This window comes from Dryobates pubescens, chromosome 8, assembly GCF_014839835.1.
Source record: "Dryobates pubescens isolate bDryPub1 chromosome 8, bDryPub1.pri, whole genome shotgun sequence".
NCBI lineage: Eukaryota > Metazoa > Chordata > Aves > Piciformes > Picidae > Dryobates > Dryobates pubescens.
The window spans coordinates 40,345,396-40,368,655 of NC_071619.1; the positions used below are offsets into that span (position 1 = coordinate 40,345,396).

General features: G+C 45.3%; 1 protein-coding gene across 1 annotated transcript in view; it reads right to left on the reverse strand.

The window, feature by feature from the left end:
* POLQ (DNA polymerase theta) overlaps window positions 1–23,260 on the reverse strand; it is an 84,585-nt gene that overhangs the window by 35,193 nt on the left and 26,132 nt on the right. The window contains exons 11-17 of the mRNA XM_054163329.1: window positions 18,395–18,537; window positions 16,696–16,900; window positions 14,342–14,484; window positions 12,926–13,119; window positions 12,307–12,431; window positions 10,305–10,548; window positions 3,345–6,523 (exon numbers count right to left, since the gene is read on the reverse strand). Coding sequence (XP_054019304.1) covers window positions 3,345–6,523; window positions 10,305–10,548; window positions 12,307–12,431; window positions 12,926–13,119; window positions 14,342–14,484; window positions 16,696–16,900; window positions 18,395–18,537 — 4,233 coding nt within the window. The remainder of the gene's footprint in view (window positions 1–3,344; window positions 6,524–10,304; window positions 10,549–12,306; window positions 12,432–12,925; window positions 13,120–14,341; window positions 14,485–16,695; window positions 16,901–18,394; window positions 18,538–23,260) is intronic.

Sequence of the window (23,260 nt, forward strand, 5' to 3'; positions counted from 1 at the left end):
TGCTTTCTCTCTCAAAATCCTCTCTGTCTTGGTACAGGGGAAGAGAGAGAGGTATTGGGGTGGGGGGCAGTGAAGCAGTGTGGGAATGCCAGCGACGAGCAGTGTGAGCAATCTGGCAGTGCAGGCCTAGAGCCTGACATGGTGGTAGGCCATGCTCAGCATAAGTGCAGAGCCAGCTACCACTATGCCAAAACAGTGCTGTCTTGCAGCACTGTAACTAAAACAAGACACTGGTAGCTAGAAACATAGCAAGTTATCTTGGGACAACAAGACATGCCCCTGCATCAACAAACCTCGCGTGTCATCAGTAGTTGGACCAATAATCTATAACGGTGTGATGTGTGGTCACTCATAAGGAACCAATGAGTCCATGCCAACAATGCACCCTGAGTTTATATAAGTTGTGGTTTCCCTTGCTACGTACTTCTTCTTCTGCCTGTCCTATCCCTTCTCCTTCCATGCTCTACTTTACTGTGCTATGCTCTCACCATAGGCCTGCGCCATAGGCCTGCAATACTGGAACAATAAAGGATCAGTACCCGATCATATTGGTCAGCCGTATTGATTCCAATCATCTCCGACGTTGCTAAATCGCAGCTTCCCTGGTCTTTTGGACCAAGGAGGTTTCCTTGTTATTTGCTAATGGTAAATACCTGTATAATATTGTAACTCCTGTGTGTGTTGTACACATTCATTGCATTCCATTGCAGACTGTAGTTTTTGCTTGCAAATACAGCTTCATTTGCTTCTAACTGAGTTAGTCTGGCTGAGTTAATGCTGGGGGAAACTTCAACCCAGCACACATACATATAGCATTCCTACAAAACTGTGGCCTTACTTAGGAATCTCTTCAAGAGTTGAGACAGAAATGTATTCCCTTCTCCCATTCTGAAAAATACTTCACATTTGTCAGTAAAAAAGATATGTTGATAGTTAAGAAACTGACAGTGGACAGTAAAGAATCTAACTCTGCTTAACTGTATTTTAATGGAAGAGTATACAGCTGCAGTAGCAAACCACAGCATCTGAATAATTCTGCAGAAAACACTGAAGTAATATTTGAACAAATTAGAGACTGAGCTGAATTCCACATGGGAATAGAATAGAATAGAATAGACCAGACCAGGTTGGAAGAAACCTTCAAGACCATCGCGTCCAACCCATCATCCAACACCATCTAAGCAACTAAACCACGCAACCAAGCACCCCATAAAGTCTCCTCCTAAACACCTCCAATAATGGTGACTTCACCACCTCCCTGGACAGCACATTCCAATGGCCAATCACTCTCTCTATGAAGAATTTCTTCCTAACATCCAGCCTAAACCTCCCCTGGCGCAGCTTGAGACTGTGTCCTCTTGTTCTGGTGCTGGTTGCCTGGGACCAACCCCCACCTGGCTACAACCTCCCTTCAGGTAGTTGTAGACAGCAAGAAGGTCTCCCCTGAACCTCCTCTTCTTCAGGCTAAGCAACCCCAGCTCAAACCAAGTTTACTTTTTGCAAACTCAAAAACATTTAACCTTGGTTCAGAGACAGTCATGCAAGCAACACTGCCCAGTTGTGACATGGAACAATCTGTACAGTTAATTTTTAAATTTAATATAATTTATTTATATTTTTTAAAAAATAAATGTTATCCTTTTTTTTTTTAACTTACAATTCATCTGTAATTGTCAATTGCACTAAAACTTGTGTGTGACGTGGAAAGATACACATGATACCAGCATTGCACAAGGCAGATCCACTTTAAATTAGATACACCATGAAATTTTAAGAATATTTAGCTAGTCTCCCATGAAATGAAGCTCCTAACACTAAAGACCTAGCAGTGAAATGGTTGACACCAATCCTCTATCCTCTACTAACACTCAGTTCCTTCATTTTACTGAGACTGACAATATTCAGTTAGTATCAGTGTGCTGGGTTACACCCATCCTGGGGGAGGGCTGGGAGAGCCCTGCTTCCCCAGGTGACAAAAGAAACCTAATCCAGGTGAACAGAGAGGGACTTGATTTCCCCCTCCCAGAAGGAGGGGTCCCCTGGGTTGAAGCTGGTCTGTTCCACTCCCCCTCCCTGTCCAGCAAGCCTATAAAAAGGAAGACACTGTGGCCATTCGCTCTTTTGGCTCCTGCCTTGCCTGCTTGAAAGGACCAACAGCCACTGCTGGACTCCTGGTTCTGCCACGTGGTCAGGCCTGATCTTCTCCCTGCTGCATCCAGGCTTCCCTAAAGGACTGAAATCCACACACACCGAGGGAGATACAAGGCCATCCACATTTGGTTTTGCGTATTGTCCTATTCATCAGTATTCCTTACCCTTGTAAACCTCTCTTACTGCTATATATATACAGTTTGATAAAAAATTTACTTCTCCTACTTCCGAACTGACTCCAGATTATTTCTTGGTAGATTTACCTCCAGTTTCTTTGGGAGTTGGAGGGGGGAAATTCTTGGTTGTTTTTTTGCTACCATCTGAGCTCTTAAACTCCAGTTACAGCTCAAACCACTACAATCAGTCATTTGCCTTAGAATACAATAGAATGGAATAGACCAGACCAGGTTGGAAGAGACCTTCAAGATCATCACATCCAACCTATCAACCAATCCAACACCACCTAATCAATTAAACCATGGCACCAAGCACCCTATCAAGTCTTCTCCTGAACACCTCCAATGATGGTGACTCTACCACCTCCTCGGGCAGCCCATTCCAATGGGCAATCACTCTGTGTAGAATTTCCTCCTAACACCCAATCTAAACCTCCCCTGGCACAGCTTGAGACTGTGTCCTCTTGTTCTGGTGCTGGCTGCCTGGGAGAAGAGACCAACCTCTGCCTGTCTACAACCTCCCTTCAGGCAGTTGTAGACAGCAAGAAGGTCTCCCCTGAGCCTCCTCTTCTGCAGGCTAAGCAACCCTAGCTCCCTCAGCCTCTCCTCATAGGGCTGTGCTCCAGACCCCTCCCCGGCTTTGTTGCCCTTCTCTGGACACCTTCCAGCAACTCAACATCTTTCCTAAACTGAGGGGCCCAGAACTGGACACAGGACTCAAGGTGTGGCCTAACCAGCGCAGTGTACAGGGGTAGAATGACCTCCCTGCTCCTGCTGGCCACACTGTTCCTGATGAAGGCCAGGATGCCATTGGCCCTCTTGGCTGCCTGGGCACACTGCAGGCTCATGTTCAGCCTACCACCGACCAGCATCTCTAGGTCCCTCTCTGCCTGGCCACTCTCCAGCCACTCTGACCCCAGCCTGTAGTTGCAAACCCTTTCCTTCCCCACTCCTGCTTTAAGCTAAAGATGCCACCCTGCTGCTCACAAAACCAACGTGCTGGAACACAGAACTGACCTGTTTTGAATTTGCCACCAATTGTTGATTTGGGAGACAAAAGGCGCTTTGTTCTTTCGCATGCCACCGAGATGGAGAACCTGGTTTTCTCCTTCCATTCAGCCAGGAACGTCTGGAACAGTGCCTTGTCGCTGGCGACATCAATGATAGTGAAACTTTCGGCACTTAAGGGAACGAGTGGAAACACGTCCTGAGACAGCTGCAGTGAAAAGCCTTGGTCTATAGTGGAATCATCTTTTATCTCATCACTCTCAACTGGGTTTAGACTCCTGAGATTGAGCTGGAGTGTTTTTACCTGCTGCTCAGCATTGCCCTCGCTCCTCTGCTGTGGCTGAATCAGCTGCCCTTCGCTCATGCAGGCAACTTGTCTCTTCCTTGAAGATTTCACAGACAGAGAAACAGAACTCTTCGGAAAAAGCTCCTCAGGTGGTGTTGGAGGAATAAGCCCATTATTGCTTTCTGGTGGAGGACAGGATGTTCCATTGCTTCCTTTGAGTGGAAGTGTTATCCAATCAGTTTTCTGAAGACCAGAGTTTTCCGTTTCATTTTCTTTAACTTTGCAAAAGCTTTTAAAACCCTGGAAAGTACACAAAGGCTCTGGCTGACAACGGTCAGATTCAAAAACTGGATCTGGCTCTTGATTAGCAATAGGAACAACTAATTGTCCTTTCAAATGGGAGCCTGCTGAAACTGCTTCAATGCCTGAGGGACTAGGCCACTTGTCTAATGCATCCTGCAACCCTGGGCTCAGTTCAAAAGAGTGGTCAGTCCACACCACGGGATTGGTTTTCTTGTCTAAAGCTTGCTGGCTTCTCTGGAGCCTCTCGCCTTGATCTCCGAATAAATCCTTTGGTCTAGAGTAATTGTTACAAATCTCTGGGGGCTTTCTTAATCCTGACTGACCACGACACGTAGAAGGAAGGTCTTCCAGAAAAGATGGAGAGTTTGCATGATCTAAAACTTCAGCTATAAGATCAGAAAATGCTAAAGACACATTATTACACTGAGCAGGATCCTCATGCTCTTTCTGATTGACACTGAAGCCAAATTCATTCTGAACAGGCCCTGGGTTCTGCAAAAGACCATCTGGAGGAAGAAAACCTTCTTGCTTCTCCACAGGGTCCTTTCTGTCATCTTCCATGATGTGAACAGCTGAAAGGTCACTGACATCACTGAAGCTATCATCAAACAGCAAGCTATCACTCATATTCAGGCTTGTTTCAGGTACAGGGTGGCATTCTACTTGTACATTATGTTCTCTACCAGAAAGTGGGGTTTCTTTATTGAAGGTTTTAGACACACTCTCTCCTTTCATTGAATTTTGGGTCTGGTAATCTTGTAGAAAACTGTGTAGCTGGGAGTCAGTCACCGAGAAGTCGCTTTCTTTAAGGCGAAGTGCAGATTCTATTTCATTTGCTACAGGCTGTAAATTAAGGCCTCCAGAATCCAAAACTTTATTACTGCAGTGCTGAGCTGTGTCTTTTGTAACATTATTTGCTGTGACAGGATTGGATAAGCCCAGTTTCCTAACTGTTGGAGCCAGTCCTTCAGCACCAGCGTCATCAGTTTGCAAAGTGCTTAGTTTCTCAGAGACTGCCTGCCATGGTATTGCTGCTAGTTCTGAACCTTGTATTCCCTGCTGTCCCGTCATTCCAGCTGCTCCCTCCTGTTTTATTATCATCTCAGTTTGAGTATCCAACTGGAAGCTGTCTTCAAAGTCTCTAGAGTCAGAAAACAGACCAGAGGATGGACCATTCTGAACACCGTCTGTAGAACAAACACCTTTGGATTTTACTAGAGAGTTTTTCACAAAATCCTTAGGATGACTGTTGGCTTTCTGCAGCACTCCAGCTTGTAACAATATTCCACTGGGCTTTTCACTACCATTTTTGTAACCATTCTGAATCTGAACACAGCAGGATATATCCTCCCCAGCACAAAAACATACAGGCTTCTGTATTCTACTGCTGCCATGAGAGACATGTTCACTTCCAGAGCAGCTAGCAGCTACATTACAGTGATCTGTGCCTAGAGCCATCTGCTGCTTACCAACCACCATCTCAGCACAGCTCACATCTGCTTGAACTTCATTAATTTTAATCTGCTTATCATCAGTATGTTCATTTCTCTGTGTCCTAGCACTACCAGGTGTTACAAGACTTCCTACAATATTATGTGTTTCCACATTGAGGTGTGGAGTATTCGGTCTTCTAACAGGTGCCTGAAAAGATGCTCTCCCCTTAGGCATACCTTCATCACAGCTGGTGGAAGGCTTTGTCCAAAACCCTTCCATTTTATCTTTCCTCTCAGGACTGATTTCCCTCGTCTGGACAGAATTTGAGACTTTGTGAGTTACAGATCTTGTTTCCATAAATTCTTTATTATTTTGGTCTAGAAAAAAATTGTCAGTGGGGATGTCGGGGTGGAAAGCAGGCAGCTTCCCTGTGTCTATGCTAAGCATATTTGAGTCTTCAAGAAGTGATCTCTGTTGTTTTGAAACAGTATTTTTGTTCCTTTTCTGGTTTAAATGCATGCCTGTGCTTTTGATCAACCTAGAGGCTGAAGACTTTGCTCTCAGTGTTGGTGTTTTAAGCTGTTCAGCAGGGAGCTGTGGAACTGATCTTGTGGAATCTGTCTTGGTTTTGCCCAGAGAAATTGCTTCTACATTTTCGTTATCTTTGCACATATTTGGCCGCTTCCTAGCGGTACACACGATATTGTCACTGCCTTCCGCTGCTTCAACCTGTCTTCTGCCTAGGACTTCACTCTCAAGTCTGGAGTTTTCTGTACTACTGCTTAGTCTCCTTTTATATCCCTTTTTAATATTTGATATGTTTCCAGTCTGAAAACCAAGGCCATTCTGATGTTGAACTCTGCACCCTTTTCTGTTGAACACCCTTGAAGACTCAGAAGAGCGCTCTCCACTTGATCTGTGCAGTTTGTCCTCAAGTTCTGACTCGCTGCTGATTGTAGAGGATGTATCAGTCTCAAGAAAAGATTCTGGGTTCCACTGCACTCCCATCAGTGCCAAATCCTGCTGGAGAAGTCCCCTGGCTTCCTCCACAATGAGGGAAGCTGCTTCTCTTCCAGTTAAGCCTCTCATTCCAGCCATCCAGATGTTGCACACAGTCCGACGCTCCTCTACTGATTCTTCATCTTCATCCACAGCTCTCCGAGCACTATGGGAAAGTTAACAGACAGATGTAAACACTCCTGCAGAAAACAGCAAACACCACAAGAAGCTGCCACTATTCTGCTCTCATTTCATTTCAATTAGCTTCACAGCTTTCTAGCTTCCCAGAAGCACTATATCCAAATCATAACGAATTTAATAGGAAATTATTGTTTTGGTTTTCTATATGTGAATTGATGCAAACAGGACTAGAGACAATTGTCCCCCAATGCTCAGCACTGGTGAGACCACACCTTCAGCACTGGATTCAGTTTGGGGTACTGCAGTATAACTGTGATATTGAGGTGCTGAGGCAGGACCAGAGAAGGGCAACAAAACCAGTGAAGGGTCTGGAGAGTAAGTCTTATGGGGAGCAGCTGAGGGAGCTGGGGTTGTTCAGTCTGGATAAATAGAAGCTGAGGGGAGACCACCTTGCACTCTACAACTACCTGAAAGGAGGCTGTAGACAGGTGGGTGCTGGTCTCTTCTCACAACTAATAGGACAAAAGGAAATTACATCATGTTATGCCAGGGGAGGTTTAGGTTGGATATTAGGGAAAAAAATCTATACCAAAATGGTTATCAAACCCTGGAGCAGGCTGCCCAGGGAAGTGGTTGAATCCCCATCCCTGAATGTATACAAAAGCCATCTAGATATGGTGCTCAAAGATATGGTGTAGTATTGGCCCTGCTAGATTTAAATAATGGTTGGACTTAATGATCTGACAGGTCCAACCATAGTAGTTCTGTGAAAGATATTGGCTACATACCCAAGAAGCATTCCCAGATTTCTGCGTTCAAACATGTAGAATCAGAAAAGTTTGGGTTAAGATGAACCTCCAAAGGTCATCTAGTCCAACCCCACTGCAGTGAGCAGAGACATCTTCCACTAGATCAGGTTGCTCAGAGCCTTGTCAGCATCTCAATACTTTTCCCAGGATACCTGTCCCTGCTTCCACTGCCTTTACAGCTCCTTCTTGCCTTTTAGTTTGACCAGCAGGTCTCATCTTAGCCATGCTGTTCTCTTCCCTTCCTTGCTAGATTTCTTATGCCTGGGAATCAAGATCTTTTGTGTTCTATGGAACATGTCCTTAAACATCTTCCAGCTCAGTTCTGCTCCCCTATCCCCATTTCCCATGGTGTCCTATTGACTGAAGAGCTGGAAGTTTGCTTTTCTGAAATTCAGGGTCCTGGCTATGCTCCTTGACTGAGTCATGTTCCTTAGTACTGTGAATTCCACCATTGCACGATGCAGCCCCGCTGCCTCCAGTCTTGTCATCCCTGGTGACAAATAAATCCAGTATTGCATGGGTTGAGTTGCATCTGCTGATGATATTCAATACCATATTTCTGTCATGCCAGCTTCAAAATGAAAGCTTGAAGTTCAGATTGTAGCATGAGAGGCTTCCTGTTCCAGTTGCTGCTTTCAGTCCTGGATGTGGTGTGCTGGTCTTTTCCACTGGGTTGGCACAAGATGGGGAACAAAGAGTTGGGCACTGGCTTCTGCTGCTTCTGTTTCTATATTTGTTGCATTTTTTCTGCAAACAGGCTAAGGTAATTGCACTTTGGATGATCTCATTTATCTCATTCAAGCTCTTTATCTCAACCTGGAGGGTTTTTTGCATTACTTTCCCTCCCACCTATGTGGAGCGAGATGGGTTGGGAAAGCAGACTGTTAACCCCTTACACATCTCCTTGGGTAGGACCGTCTATTTCTTGTCTCAAGTTATTATCAAGGCACTCCAGGACCCTCCTGGATTGCTTACAGCTCACTGTGTTATTTTTCAGGAAAATGTCAGGGTGATGGAATTCCCCCAGCAGAACAACAGCCTGAGAGCACGATGCCTCCTGTAGCTGGAGTAGGCTCAATCATAGGCTCCTCGTGGTGAGGAGGCCTGTAGCAGACTGCAACCACAAGGTTTCCTTTGTTGCCTTGATCTCTAATTCCTACCCATAAGCTTTTGACTTGCTTTAGGGACATCTCTTCACATTCAATCCATTTCTTAACATGAAGGGCAATGCTTCTGCTCCTCCTGTCCCTTCTGAACAGCTTGTATCCATCAATAGCCAAAGTCCCGTCACAGGATTTGTCCCACCACCTATGACTATAACCCTTCTTTTTCCTCTTGTGGATCACATTGTGATAGGGGTGATAGGCTTTTCTGAGTGTGGACATACCTCTGGTGTAGGTTGCCTACCTTTCATGTCTGCATTTGGCTGGTCTTTCCCAACCAGAGCCTCATACCTGGTTTTCAGTGGCATCTGGCAGGGGCGAAGTGGGTAAAGAAGGAGGTCATCTGCTGCCTTGACCATGAACTAGCCTCCATTTGATCCCACTCATCCAGGTCAACTGCCTCTGATCTGACAATGGCAGGATACAGGGGCCCTCTGATCCTGAGTACTATCAGACAGGTGCCCCCATTTCTGTTTCAGGGAGAGCAGAGCCTGGCTCCACCAGTCTATCTCCAGTTTGGCCTCCCTGATATTCCTCATCCTTTAGACCTCCTCACACAGCTCTGCCTTGAGGCTGAGCAGATCATCCACCTGTTCACAGCAGATGCAGCAGTTCTCATAACTGCCACTTTTCACCAGTGCAAGTCTCTGGCACTCCTTGCAGCCTGTGACCTGCACAGATACATGTTTGTGTGGCACCTCTGTCTGGATTACCACATTTCTTTCCACAACAGCTTTCACCTGGGTAGCAACCATGGCTGGTCCTGCCTGTCCATCCTTCTGTACAAACTGCCATGGCGTGCCCAGACAACTCACCACATGCCTCAGCTTGGCCTTGCTCGGTGCAGAGGGATCTTTGATCCCTGCACTCCTGGCACATGTAAATAGCCCACTGCAGCTCTGCCCACACCTCCCCCACCTCTTGTGAGATCAGCTGGCTCAGTGAGGGGAGTTGCTCCTCTCACCACGTGTAACCCAGCTTTGGGAGTACTTCAGATGAGTCCAAACTCCCTACTAGGGCAAGAGCCTGGTCTGTATCAATCCTTTTCCATGCACTCTTTTCCAAAGAAGGGAAACTGTATGAGCATGAACCAGACAGGTGTCATGCCACAATCCAACATGTACTTGATCAAGGAAGCTTGTCATTGCACTCACAGGAAACTCACAAGAGAAGCTCAAATGATAATATATCATCAACTCATCTGATCATATGGGAAAGCTGCCTTCAAAAAGCAGCTGAAAGTCTCCAGAAAGCATCTTCAATTTACCCAGGACTAAATGGTGCATTAAACAGATTTATGCTGCAAACAAAACATGCTTCTAATTGATTTCAAAATAATCACAGAATGACTGTGATCACTCACGGAGACACATGCATTATTTCTAACTCACAGCTGGCACCAAGTCCAAAAGGTTGCCATGTCTTATTAGAGCTTTATTGCTCTCTACAACTACCTGAAGGCGGGTTGTAGTGAGGCAGGGGTTGGTCTCTTCTCCCAGGCAACCAGTACCAGAACAAGAGGGCACAGTCTCAGGCTGCGTCAGGGGAGGTTTAGGCTGGAGGTTAGGAGGAAGTTTTACACAGAGAGAGTGATTGCCCACTGGAATGGGCTGCCTGAGGAGGTGGTGAGGTCACCGTCGCTGGGGGTGTTCAGTGCGAGGCTTGACAGGATGCTTGGTTGCATGGTTTAGTTGATTGGGTAGTGTTGGATGGTATGTTGGACATAATGATCTCGAGGGTCTCTTCCAACCTGGTTTATTCTATTCTATTCACCCTGTAATCCTTCAGCTTACAAAAACTCCTTTACTTACTTCTGGACTTAATGATTTCTCACCTTTTGAATGGTACCGAGTTCTTCAGAGCAGTTGCCACATCATCAGGGCTGGCTTTGGCAAGGTCAGCCACAGTGAGGAAGCCAGCGTTGTAAAGCGTCCTGGCACGCTGGGCATTCAGCAGAGACACGCGTACCAGGTCACAGAGCTCTCTCTGAACCCCAAAACTGAGGCGGCTCTGGAACTGAGAGAGCAACAGTTCCATGTTGTGCCAGCCCAGTCGATTACAGAAAACAGTTATCATTCCTGGAACACAGAAGTTACATCAATGTATTAACTCCAACTCCAGTCCTGCTAAGCTGGATCCACTTTTTCCCCCGCCCCGTTCGCATCAGCATTCACTTTACATATCTCACCTTTCCATTACTTACAGAAACTAACTCGTGTTTGTTATAACTGTGTCTAGGAGCTGATCTTGCAGAACTCAGTCTAGAATTAACAACTCTGTCAGTGAAGCAGAAATTCTGAGTTACACTACTTTTTCACAGATGCTAATCTTCAGTATGAAGCACGTGCAAATCCTGCAACAGGAGCTCTGTGAAGTAGACACGCTGAAGAAAGGCAGGCAAAATAAGCAGTAACTGAGGCACTCAGAAAAGCCACAGATCTTTGAGGAAAGATGCAGTAAGCAGAACTGGGCCTGCAGAAATTCAGTTTGGAATGGAATGGGAATGGAATGGAATAGGAATGGGATAAGAACTAGAATGGGATAAGAACTAGAATGGGATAAGAACTGGAACTAGAATAGAATAGTACTGGAACTAGAATAGAATAGAATAGTACTGGAACTAGAATAGAATAGAATAGTACTGGAACTAGAATAGAATAGAATAGTACTGGAACTAGAATAGAATAGTACTGGAACTAGAATAAACCAGGTCAGAAAAGACCTTTGATATCATCGAGTCCAACCTATCACCCAACACCATCTAATGGACTAAACCATGGCACCAGGCACCCCAAGAGCATCAGAGGAAGCAGCAAAGCCCATGATAAAGGTTACAACTGCAGACCCCATGAGAGGAGGGGGGAAAAAAGCAGGCAAAAGACAGTTTCCTACTCACAGATAGCATCTACAGAGTATGAAAATAACAAAGTCACAGCATGCCTCACTATTTTTCCAGTGATTGCAGAACACAACTTCTATCGTCTCCCTTAACTACATGTCATGCCAACAGCTCATCTTACTTCCCAAACGACTTCCATTAAAACTACTAGCACCGGGGATAGAGAATTATGAAACTGCTACAATAAAAAGTTATTTATACCACCAGAGTTAATTTAAACCACTCTGCACCAGTTGGCATGACCTTTTCATTTTTGGGCTTTGACTCATGCTGCAACCCACACAGAGGGTTTCGCAACTTGAGCTAAAACTGCCTTCAAAATTGAAGGAACGCTTGCGGAGTAATGAAGGATTTAGTCAACAGAAAACAAAAATATCTTGGTCACATGGTGAGCTGTTGCTTCTACTCCTACACACACCCCTTAAAGAAGTTAAGTTAAAGGTGACAGCTATCTGACCTCTTGTTATCTAGTGATAAATGATCCAGAAACTACTTGCTTGGTTTTGAACGCTAAAAACTTCTTGCTGGCCACTTCACTTTGCAACTAGGAGAAAGCCATGCTAAGTCTTAGAGACTCCAAACTCTACCCATGCTGACAGGCACTCTTTCCTGACAGAGTAAAGCTTCAAAATGGACTTATCCTTGTTTCCATCCTTACCATTGAACAAATTATAGTCCTGCACATACACAGATGATTTCCACAGACCTCAGCGTGCTATGGCACAGCTGGGTTCCACTCAGCTAACCCTCTTCCCACAGCACACTCTATGGTTCCATCTCAAAGCAGGGGCAACCACACATTAGGCTACAGGGCTAGACATGGTTTTAAAGACTGATTTTTGTTAGTACCACAATGTGGCTATCTCATTCCCATATCTGAAAGGAAAGAAAACAGACTAGTCTAAGACTCCTGGGACATTTTGCCCAGGGAACTCACCTGCATAGGTAGCAGCAGATTGCTGCAAGGATTGAAGCTGGCCACGACTACAGCCATATTTCTTGGTCATGTCCTTCAAGGGAACCTCACTGATTAAATCCAGAAGGGCAAGACTCGTAAAAAACCTGCAGAAGAAGTACATATGGAAATAAAATCATCATCCAGGGCACATTAGTCTGTGGGTCAAAATGCACTGAAAGAATAGGACAGAATGGTACTATAGCATAGCACACAAAAGAAACAGAGAACAGAACAGAACAGAAAAGGCCTTTGAGATCAACAAGTCCAACCTACCACCCAACACCATCTAATCAACTAAACCATAGCACCAAGTGCCTCATCCAGTCTCCTCCTAAACACCTCCAGTGATGGTGACTCCACCACCTCCCTGGGCAGCCCATTCCAATGGCCAATCACTCTTTCTGTGAAGAACTTCTTCCTAACATCCAGCCTAAACCTCCCTGTATCTTGTTCTCAGTCCAGAGCAGACCAGGTCTGGGTTCTCTGAGCTATCAGCTCACTCGGAAAGAGAGCCAGTTCCCAAAAAGGGACACAGAGCCTGTCCACTCCACATGTTGTAGCCTCTGATATTTGTACATTCACAACCATCTGTGACTACCTTTTGTGGATGGCCATTTGTCTGTGCTGTTTCTCTGTTTTAGCTTTGATTTCACCCTTTACAGAGCGTGCCAGAAAGCCTTCTTCGATCCCCACCAACTCGGCCACACGTTTCATTGAGGCAGGCAGCTTCTCCCATAAGCAGAAGAACTGGTACCAATCAATTGTGGTCCACTCCTCATACACTGGGGTGACCTACAGAGAACAAGACAATGCAAAAAATTATTTCAGGGCAATACAACAGAGCTTGGGGTAAACAAAAATACAGCCTAGGGAATGTGGTTAGAGCATCCTACATGCTGCTTAGAGGCACTGAGTCATAACCACGTACCCCTGAAGAAAGTAAAAGCTCTTCCAATCTAGTTTTTTCACTATTTATACTGATGAGATGTGACTCATATGGGTACTCTAATGACTACACTATTTGGAATCTCTGTCAGGCTGCTCCCTGAATCCAGGCCACAAGAAGATTTTGAAGCTGGATCTTTATTCTCTGCTAACAAAACTAAATTGCATTATCTTCTTTAAGTAGAATAGAATAAACCAGGTTGGAAGAGACCTTCAAGATCATCGAGTCCAACCTATCATCCAACACCACCTAATCAACTGAACCATGCAACCAAGCACCCTAACAGGTCTCCTCCTGAACACCTCCAGTGATGGTGACTCCACCACCTCCTTGGGCAGCCCATTCCAATGGGCAATCACTCTCTCTGTATAGAACTTCTTCCTAACATCCATCCTAAACCTCTCCTGGTGCAGCTTGAGACTGTGTCCTCTTGTTCTGGTGCTGCTTGCCTGGGAGAAGAGACCAACCTCTGCCTGTCTACAACTACCTGAAGGGGGGTTGTAGACAGCAATAAGGTCACCCCTGAGTCTCCTCTTCTCCAGGCTAAGCAACCCCAGCTCCCTCAGTTTCTCCTCCTAGGGCTTGTGTTCCAAACCCCTCCCCAACTTTGTTGCCCTTTGTTGCCCTTCTCTGAACGCACTCCAGCAAGTAAACTGAGAGATATCTATCAACCTCAAATCACCAGCAACCATGCTAACCACTGCCAAAGCACCTGATAAAGGAGGAGGGAACAGAGATTTTGGCAGAACTCATTGAATCTTTCAGGTACCTGCGTACAAGAAATCTCAGCTTCTATTAACACTGAAAGCTATCCAGAGCATTCACACACTTTTAGACAGAAACCCAATTCTGTTATCATTCAGTCAGTACAGAGTCAGTTTCATTATGAGGAGAAACAGACTAGCTATGGAGAATAATTCAACTCAGAAACTTCTTCATGGAGGATGAGCTAAGCAAAACACAAAAAGTGCCTACAGTCATGGAGCTCTCAAGAACTCAGCTTTGTGTTTTCTCTCCATTCTTTAGTTTGGGCAGGACAAAAAGCAAAATGTAGAAGGAGGAACCTACCAAATAGACAATATGAAGATCATTCTCCAGAACAAAGCTTTTCATCGCGCGCTGCAGGTCAGCAAAGATTTCCATGGCTTCAGTTGGCGAAAGAGAAGAGGAAAGAGTAGCTGAGCCAAGATGCGTTGGATGATAAACCTTTGCTGTTGAAGAAAAAGAAACCAACAACATCAAAACCACACACAAGGAATCATCTCAGTGCAAGTTTATATCTCATTTTCAGCTTGCAATATATTTCATCCATTCTACTACATTAACCCAACTGCTTTTACAAGAAGAAATTAGCATATTTCTCAGTTCTGAAGAAAGTGGAAAGAATAGACTAGACTAGATTAGACTAGACTAGACTAGACTAGAATAGAATAGAATAAACCTGGTTGGAAAAGACCTTCAAGATCATCGAGTCCAACCTATCACCCAACACCATCGAATCAACTAAACCATGGCACCAAGTGCCTCATCCAGTCTCTTCTTAAACACCTCCAGTGATGGTGACTCCACCACCTCCCTGGGCAGCACATTCCAATGGCCAATTTCTCTTTTCTGGGAAGAATTTCTTCCTAACACCCAGCCTAACCCTCCCCTGGCACAGCTTAGAGACTGCGTCCTCTTGTTCTGGTGCTGGTTGCAGCCACCTGGCTACAGCCTCCCTTCAGGTAGTTGCAGAGAGCAAGAAGGTCTCTTCTGAGACTCCTCCAGGCTAAGCAACCCCAGCTCCCTCAGCCTCTCCTCACAGGGCTGTGCTCCAAACCCCTCCCCAGCTTTGTTGCCCTTCTCTGGACACCTTCCAGCAACTCAACCTCTTTCCTAAACTGAGGGGCCCAGAACTGGACACAGGACTCAAGGTGTGGCCTAACCAGTGCTGAGTACAGGGGCACAATGACTTCCCTGCACCTGCTGGCCACACTATTCCTGATAGAGGCCAGGATGCCAGTTGACTTCTTGACCACCTGGGAGCAATGTTGGCTCATGCTCAGCCTACTATCAACCAGTACCTCCAGGTCTTTCTCTGCCTGGCTGCTCTCCGAAAGGTCTAGACCTCACTAAGTCTAAATTAGCCCTTTCCAGAGGCCATATCACAAGCACAGATCCCTCTAACTCCTCAGACTAACAGGAAGAGCCAGAACAGTGGGATCTCCTCTGCCACCCTGCCTGGGAGTTAGCATTTTAAGTATTTCTCTCTTAGGAACACCAAATATCGCCTATCATCTTTGCTTTAAAAAAGAGATACACATTAATGTGTAATGAAGATTCTTACTATTACTGTAAGAGTCTCTTAGTTATTTTAAGAAAATAGCCCAAAATCTGGAATAAGTGCTACCATGTAAACCAAACAGTTCCAAAAGAGAATTGCACTCTTACAATATCTTGGTTCTGCTTCAAAAAGACAAAACACACAGTCTACAGTCAACATGCACAAATCCTGCAGCAAAAGTATGTCTGGTTTAAAGGTATCTGGAAATTTCTAGTCTAGGAAACACCAGTGTTAGAGGTGATGTGCACAGGCCTTCCAAGAATACATGCATGCAAAAAATGTCAAAGAAGGTACAAAGACACCTTCTAGAAAGCTAAAAAACACCTTGATACACACAGTTCTTTAAAATCTAAATCAGAGTCTTCATTATAAAAGTTACACCAAACATCTATCCAGAAGCAGATTTACTCCTTCAAAACTGTGTCCAGCTCTGGGCCCCTCAGTTTAAGAAGGACATTGAGACACTTGAACGTGTCCAGAAAAGGGCAACACATCTGGGGAGAGGCCTTGAGCACAGCCCTGTGAGGAGAGGCTGAGGGAGCTGGGGTTGCTTAGCCTGGAGAAGAGGAGGCTCAGGGGAGACCTCATTGCTCTCTACAACTACCTTAAAGGTGGTTGTAGCCAGGAAGGGGTTGGTCTCTTCTCCCAGGCAACCAGCACCAGAACAAGAGGACACAGTCTCAAGCTGCACCAGGGGAAGTTTAGACTCGAAGTGAGGAGAAAGTTCTTCACTGAGAGAGCCATTCACCACTGGAATGTGCTGCCCAGGGAGGTGGTGGAGTCACCGTCCCTGGAGGTGTTCAAGAGGGGATTGGATGTGGCACTTGGTGCCATGGTCTAGTCATCATAAGACCTTTAATGGGGAAGGTCGTGAGTTCAAGCCTGCAGTGGGCACTAGTGTCCTCCCTACTCTAGTCATGAGGTCTGTGGTGACAGGTTGGACTCGATGATCTTTGAGGTCTCTTCCAACCTTAGTGATACTGAATGAGGTCTGTGGTGACAGGTTGGACTCGATCTTTGAGGTCTCTTCCAACCTTAGTGATACTGTGATAGTGTGAAAACCACCATCTGCAGTCACAGGGAAGAACACCAATGTTACCTTTCACATCACTGCCTGACTCCAGAACCTGAATGAATTCGTTTTCCAGCAACCACGCCACACAAGCCTCAATAGATCCAGTCTGTGCCTTGTCTTGTGCTTTCTCATGACCTCTTTTGCCTCCTTTTAAGCTGGATGCAAGAAGAGTACAAGAAGCATAGGTTTGCACATCATCTGGAGTGTTGGCCACTCCTCCCACGATGATCTGTTGAAGAAAACCTTTTGTTCATATTGGCTGAGAATAGCAGTAGGATAAAACATTATATCAGAGAATCAAAGATACTGATCCATCAATTATCTAACATTTTGAAAGAAGCAGTACAAGAGGGGAACATTAGGCCACACCTTGACTACTGTGTCCAGTTCTAGGCCCCTCAATTTTAGAAGGACATTGAGACTCTTGAATGTGTCCAGAGAAGGGCAACAAGGCTGGGGAGAGGCCTTGAGCACAGCCCTGTGAGGAGAGGCTGAGGGAGCTGGGGTTGCTTAGCCTGGAGAAGAGAAGGCTCAGGGGAGACCTTATTACTCTCTACCACTACCTGAAGGGAGGTTGTAGCCAGGTGGAGGTTGGTCTCTTCTCCCAGGCAACCAGCACCAGAACAAGAGGACACAGACTCCAGCTGTGCCAGGGAAGGTTTAGGCTGGAGGTGAGGAGAAAGTTCTCCACAGAGAGAGTTGTTAGCCATTGGAATGTGCTGCCCAGGGAGGTGGTGGAGTCACCATCACTGGATGTGTTTAGGAAGAGACTGGATGGGGTGCTTGGTGCCATGGTTTAGTAGTCATAAGGTGCTGGGTGACAGGTTGGACTTGATGATCTCTGAGGTCTTTTCCAAGTTTATTGATTCCATGATTCTAAATTGGGCACCAGAGCTGTTTGCTCACCAGTTTCTACAATTTCTATGCAAAAGAGTATTCTGTGCAGTAAGTTGAGGGGGCTAATAATGGACCCTATGAGGCTGTACAAATGTCATGAGCCAATTGTACCTACAAAGCCTCTGGGATTAGTAATTTACAAGCATCTCCCAGTTAAGACTGTCAGGTCACACACAAAGTTCAATTGCACTCATTTTTGCCTGCAGTCTGAGTGTATCTAAATGCAAAAGCAAAGATTCGTATCCCTTGTTTGAGTGCACTCACATCCTGATCTGCAGCAAGCAGAGATTGAAACACACCAAACAAAATGCTGAACCCTGAAGCAAGCTGGCAAACCCAAATAACATTCACAGTCTCACAGTCTCACAGTATCATTAAGGTTGAAAGAGACTTCAAAGATCATCAAGTCCAACCTGTCACCACAAACCTCATGACTAGACCATGGCACCAAGTGCCACATCCAGTCTCCTCTTGAACACCTCATAGAAATTCATAGAAACATAGAATTGTTCTGGTTGGAAAAGTCCTTTAAGGTTATTGAGTCCAATCATAATCTAACTGCCAAGCCTGGTGCTAAACCATGTCCCTCAGCACCACATCTCTGTGTCCCTTAAAACACTTCTAGGGACGGTGAATCAACCACCCCCTGGGGACCCTATTACAGTGTTTGAGAACCCTATTTTCTTCTGAAGATGCTTGGGTTGACAAGAGAGGAAGCAGAAGAAAAAGAAATGCACAGAAAACATCTGGTGGTGTCACAAAAAGTGCCATCCTGCAATTACAAGAGGGCAAACACAATTCTAATCCCTCCCCACGTGTCCTGTACCTCAAGTATTGCTCTTTTCATGCTAGAGGCAACACCTTCCCCTTCTCTTCTAAGCAAGCAACTGCAAACAGGCTTGAGAGATCCCTGAAGTAGAGCAGTCCCTTTTGATCTTTCTGAGGGCTTGCATACTAAAATGCTTTCACCTACAGGAGAAAAAAAAAAAACACAGAACCAACAAAACAACAAAAATAAACAATTATGACCTTAGTATTGCACCTTAGCACGGTAAGAGCTACATCCAGTTCATCAAGGACACATTGTTGGAATGGAAAACTGTAGGTATTTGTTAAAAAGCTGAAGTAAGAAAAATAGAGAGAAAAACCTTTGCAACCTTGAGCAGAATATACTCATTGCTATGTAAGAACCCAACAGATGCATAATATGTAAGAACTTAAAGCAGAGGTAACTTCAAAGTTACATTAGGCTGGTCAGGGTCTTGCCAAATCAGCTAAGGAGCTTCCATAGCCTCTCTGTGCACCTGCTTTGCTGTTGAACCACTCTAATTTCTTGTTCTGGAACAGGTGACAAAGATGTCCCAGGCAACCAGCACCAGAACAAGAGGACACAGTCTCAAGCTGCACCAGGGGAGGTTTAGGCTGGAGGTTAGGAAGAAGTTCTTCCCAGCAAGAGAGACTGGCCATTGCAATGTGCTGCCCAGGGAGGTGGTGGAATCACCATCACTGGAATTGTTTAAGAGGAGACTGGATGAGGCACTTGGTGCCATGGTTTAGTTGATTAAATGGCATTGGGTGATGGGTTGGACTCAATGATCTCAAAGGTCTTTTCCAACCTGCTTAATTCTCTTCTCTTCTATTCTGGAACAGTAATATACAGTGGCAGCAATTTCTCTTCTGCACTATGTTATTAAACTGAACAGCATCTCAAAAGCAAAAAGAAAACATAAAAGCTGCACAGCACTCTGACAGGTTGTGTTGTCAACCAGCTTCCACTTCCAAAATGAATTAACACAGACACCAAAATAAATAGATTGTAAAGTTATTTAAGCAACTAGGTATTCTCTGAACTTTCCTATATGCATAAATGCATCACACACACAAAACCTTACCTATCCTGCATGGGTTTCACGGGAAGTATCTGCAAACCTACCCTCTATCAGACATTAAGTTAATCCTTAACTACTGAAATTCTGGGGGAGACAAGAAGCAGGTCCCAGAGCCATGAAACAAACCTAAGAACAACTGGCTGATTCATTGAACAATACAGTAATAGTACAGGCAACCAATAGAACATGCAGTGGTCACATGAAAGAAATGTGTTTCAACAAAGTCATTATGAAGCAGCTTGGTCCCCAGGAGACCTAGCTAGCTGGTAGGAGATATCTTGATGAGATCCTTGGAATGCTTTGATAATTAGTACATCTAGAAATAATGAAAACATAACTGTACTTACATTATAAATTAATGAACATAATAAGAACCACAACTGCAGTTTAGGTGAGTAGCCAAACAAAGCTAGGGTAGGGTAGGGTAGGGTAGGATAGACCAGACCAGACCAGGTTGGAAAAGACTTTTGAGATCACCAAGTCCAACCTATCACCCAACACCATCTGATCAACTAAACAATGGCACAAAGTGCCTCATCCAGTCTCCTCTTAAACACCTCCAGTGATGGTGACTGCACCACCTCCCTGGGCAGCACATTCCAATGGCCAATCTCTCTTTCTGGAAGAACTTCTCCCTAGCATCCATCCTAAACCTCCCCTGGCACAGCCTGAGACGGTGTCCTCTTGTTCTGGTGCTGGTTGCCTGGGAGAAGAGACCAACCCCCACCTGGCTACAACCTTCCCTTCAGGTAGTTGTAGACAGCAATAAGGTCTCCCCTGAGCCTCCTCTTTTCTAGGCTAAGCAACCCCAGCTCCCTCAGCTTCTACTCATAGGGCTGCGCTCCAAACCCCAAGAGGAGACTCAGGGGTGACCTTATTGCTGTCTACAACTGCCTGAAGGGAGGCTGTAGACAGACAGAGGTTGGTCTCTTCTCCCAGGCAACCAGCACCAGAACAAGAGGACACAGTCTCAAGCTGTGCCAGGGGAGGTTTAGGCTGGAGGTTAGGAGGAAGTTCTACACAGAGAGAGTGATTGCCCATTGGAATGGGCTGCCCAGGGAGGTGGTGGAGTCACCATCACTGGAGGTGTTCAGGAGGAGACTTGATGGGGTGCTTGGTGCCATGGTTTAGTTGATTAGGTGGTGTTGGATGATAGGTTGGACTCGATGATCTTGAAAGTCTCTTCCAACCTGGTCTATTCTATTCTATGAAGAATTTCTTCCTAACATCCAGCCTAAACCTCCCCTGGCACAGCTTGAGACTGTGTCCTCTAAATAAGATTACATCAAGAAATTACAGGATGAGAGGCACGCTCAGAGGATGCATCTCTGGGATCTTTTTATCCTGCAAGGTGAAACTTCCAATATGTATTTTTGCCAGAGCTGAAAGTGAAAAAACTATAAACTGCCTGCAAGCATTGTTTTATGATAGCAAAGCTTACTTTGATTTCAGCAACAAAGAACGTTCACTCAGCTCATATTTGATTCTGATACGACCTATAATCCCCTCTGAAAACTTTGACTCTTCAAAGTGATAAATCTCACTGGGTAACCACTTGGCTCTACATTGTCTCACAGTCATTCAAAACTTGGTGGAAATCCTTTCCCAAGATGTTGCTGAGAAATTAAAGCAAATAACTGCACCCTAGTTAACAGGGAAAAAGACCAAAGCAAACAAACCAACCAACCCAAAACCACTAAATTGTTCTAAGATCCCTTATTGAACATTTTAGTGGAGTCACCATCACTGGAAGTGTTTAGGAAGAGACTGGATGAGGCATGTGGTGCCATGGTTTAGTTGATTGGATGGTCTCTGAGGTCTTTTCCAACCTGATTAATTCTATCCTACCCTATCCTATCCTATCCTCACAGTATCACCAAGGTTGGAAGAGACCTCAAAGATCATCAAGTCCAACCTGTCACCACAGACCTCATGACTAGACCATGGCACCAAGTGCCACATCCAATCTCCTCTTGAACACCTCCAGGGATGGTGACTCCACCACCTCCCTGGGCAGCACATTACAATGACCAATGACTTGCTCGATCACCTCCTCACCTCCAGCCTAAACTTCCCCTGGTGCAGCTTGAGACTGTGTCCTGTTGTTCTGGTGTTGGTTGCCTGGGAGAAGAGACAAACCCCTTCCTGGTTACAACCACCTTTCAGGCAATGAGGTCACCCCTGAGCCTCCTCTTCTCCAGGCTAAACAACCCCAGCTCCCTCAGCCTCTCCTCACAGGGCTGTGCTCAAGGCCTCTCCCCAGCCTTGTTGCTCTTCTCTGGACACATTCAAGAGTCTCAATGTCCTTCTTAAACTGAGGATCCCAGAACTGGACACAGGACTCAAGGTGTGGCCTAACCAGTGCTGAGTACAGGGCACAATGACTTCCCTGCTCCTGCTGGCCACACTATTCCTAATGCAGGCCAGGATGCCATTGCCCTTCTTGGCCACCTGGGCACACTGCTGGCTCATGTTTAGGTGGCTGTCAATCAGCACCCCCAGGTCCCTCTCTGTTTGGCAGCTCTCAGCCACTCTGACCCCAGCCTGTAGCTCTGCATGGGGTTGCCGTGGCCAAAGTGCAGCACCTGGCACTTGGACTTGTTGAATGCCATCCTGTTGGACACTGTCCATCTGTCCAGTCGGTTGAGGTCCCTCTGCAATCCTATCCTACCCTATTCTATCCCATCCCATCCCATTCCATTCCAGCTATCTGGGCATAAAATTCCATTAAAAGTAAAAGGGCCCTGTTATATTTCTAGGATTTGTTCACCTTTACCTATCTCACTGTGGGAAACACAACAGTTTTGGTGAATGCAAAAATACTCCAGTTTCATTTTCTACCATCTTGGGTTTTACTTTTCATCAAATTAGGAAAAAAAACAACAAAACAAAACAAAACAAAATCACCAAAACCCACCTTCAAAATATCAAAACTTGGGGCAATCCAACACTACAATGTTGGGAAGGGAGGAGATAATCAACTACCTGAAGGGAGGTTGTAGTCAGGTGGGGGTTGGTCTCTTCTCCCAGGCAACCAGCACCAGAACAAGAGGACACAGTCTCAGGCTGTGCCAGGGGAGGTTTAGGTTGGATGTGAGGAAGAAATTCTTCACAGAAAGAGAGATTGGCCGTTGGAATGTGCTGCCCAGGGAGGTGGTGAAGTCACTATCCCTGGAAGAGTTTAGGAAGAGACTGGATGAGTCACCTTACAGAGCAACTTCCCATGAGAGCAAAATTAGAAAAGACTCCTTGAGATTGAGAATATTTAAAGACAGTGACAAAAACCATTGCATGAACCACATATTTGAACCCAAATTACAGGAGAAATCCCCATTATATGTTTAAGAGCCTGAATGAGGCACTTGGTGCCATGGTTTAGTTGATTAGATGGTGTTGGGTGATAGGCTGGACTCAATCTTGAAGGTCTTTTCCAACCTGGTTAATTCTGTTCTATTCTATTTATCTTCTGTCAGCTGAATTTCATATCCACACAAGGCTGAAGTTGCTGCCCTCCAGTCTCCCTACTCTGTGAAAGGGTAGCAGCTGGTATTGCAGCTTATGTTCTCACCCACAGGACTCCGTGGCGTGGAAACCAAATAAAAGGGCACATTCACGAAGCTCATCAGCACAAAATCAACTGCTTACTGTGCAAAACACAGCCCCATCAGAACTGTCAAAGGCAAAAAAAGGGGGACTCATTACTCTAACTTGAAGGAAAAAGAAAATTTAAAAAAAAAAAAAAAATAAAATAAATGAAACCCCAAAATTCCAGGAGCAATGTGATTTTTACCCTTGCCAGCTCC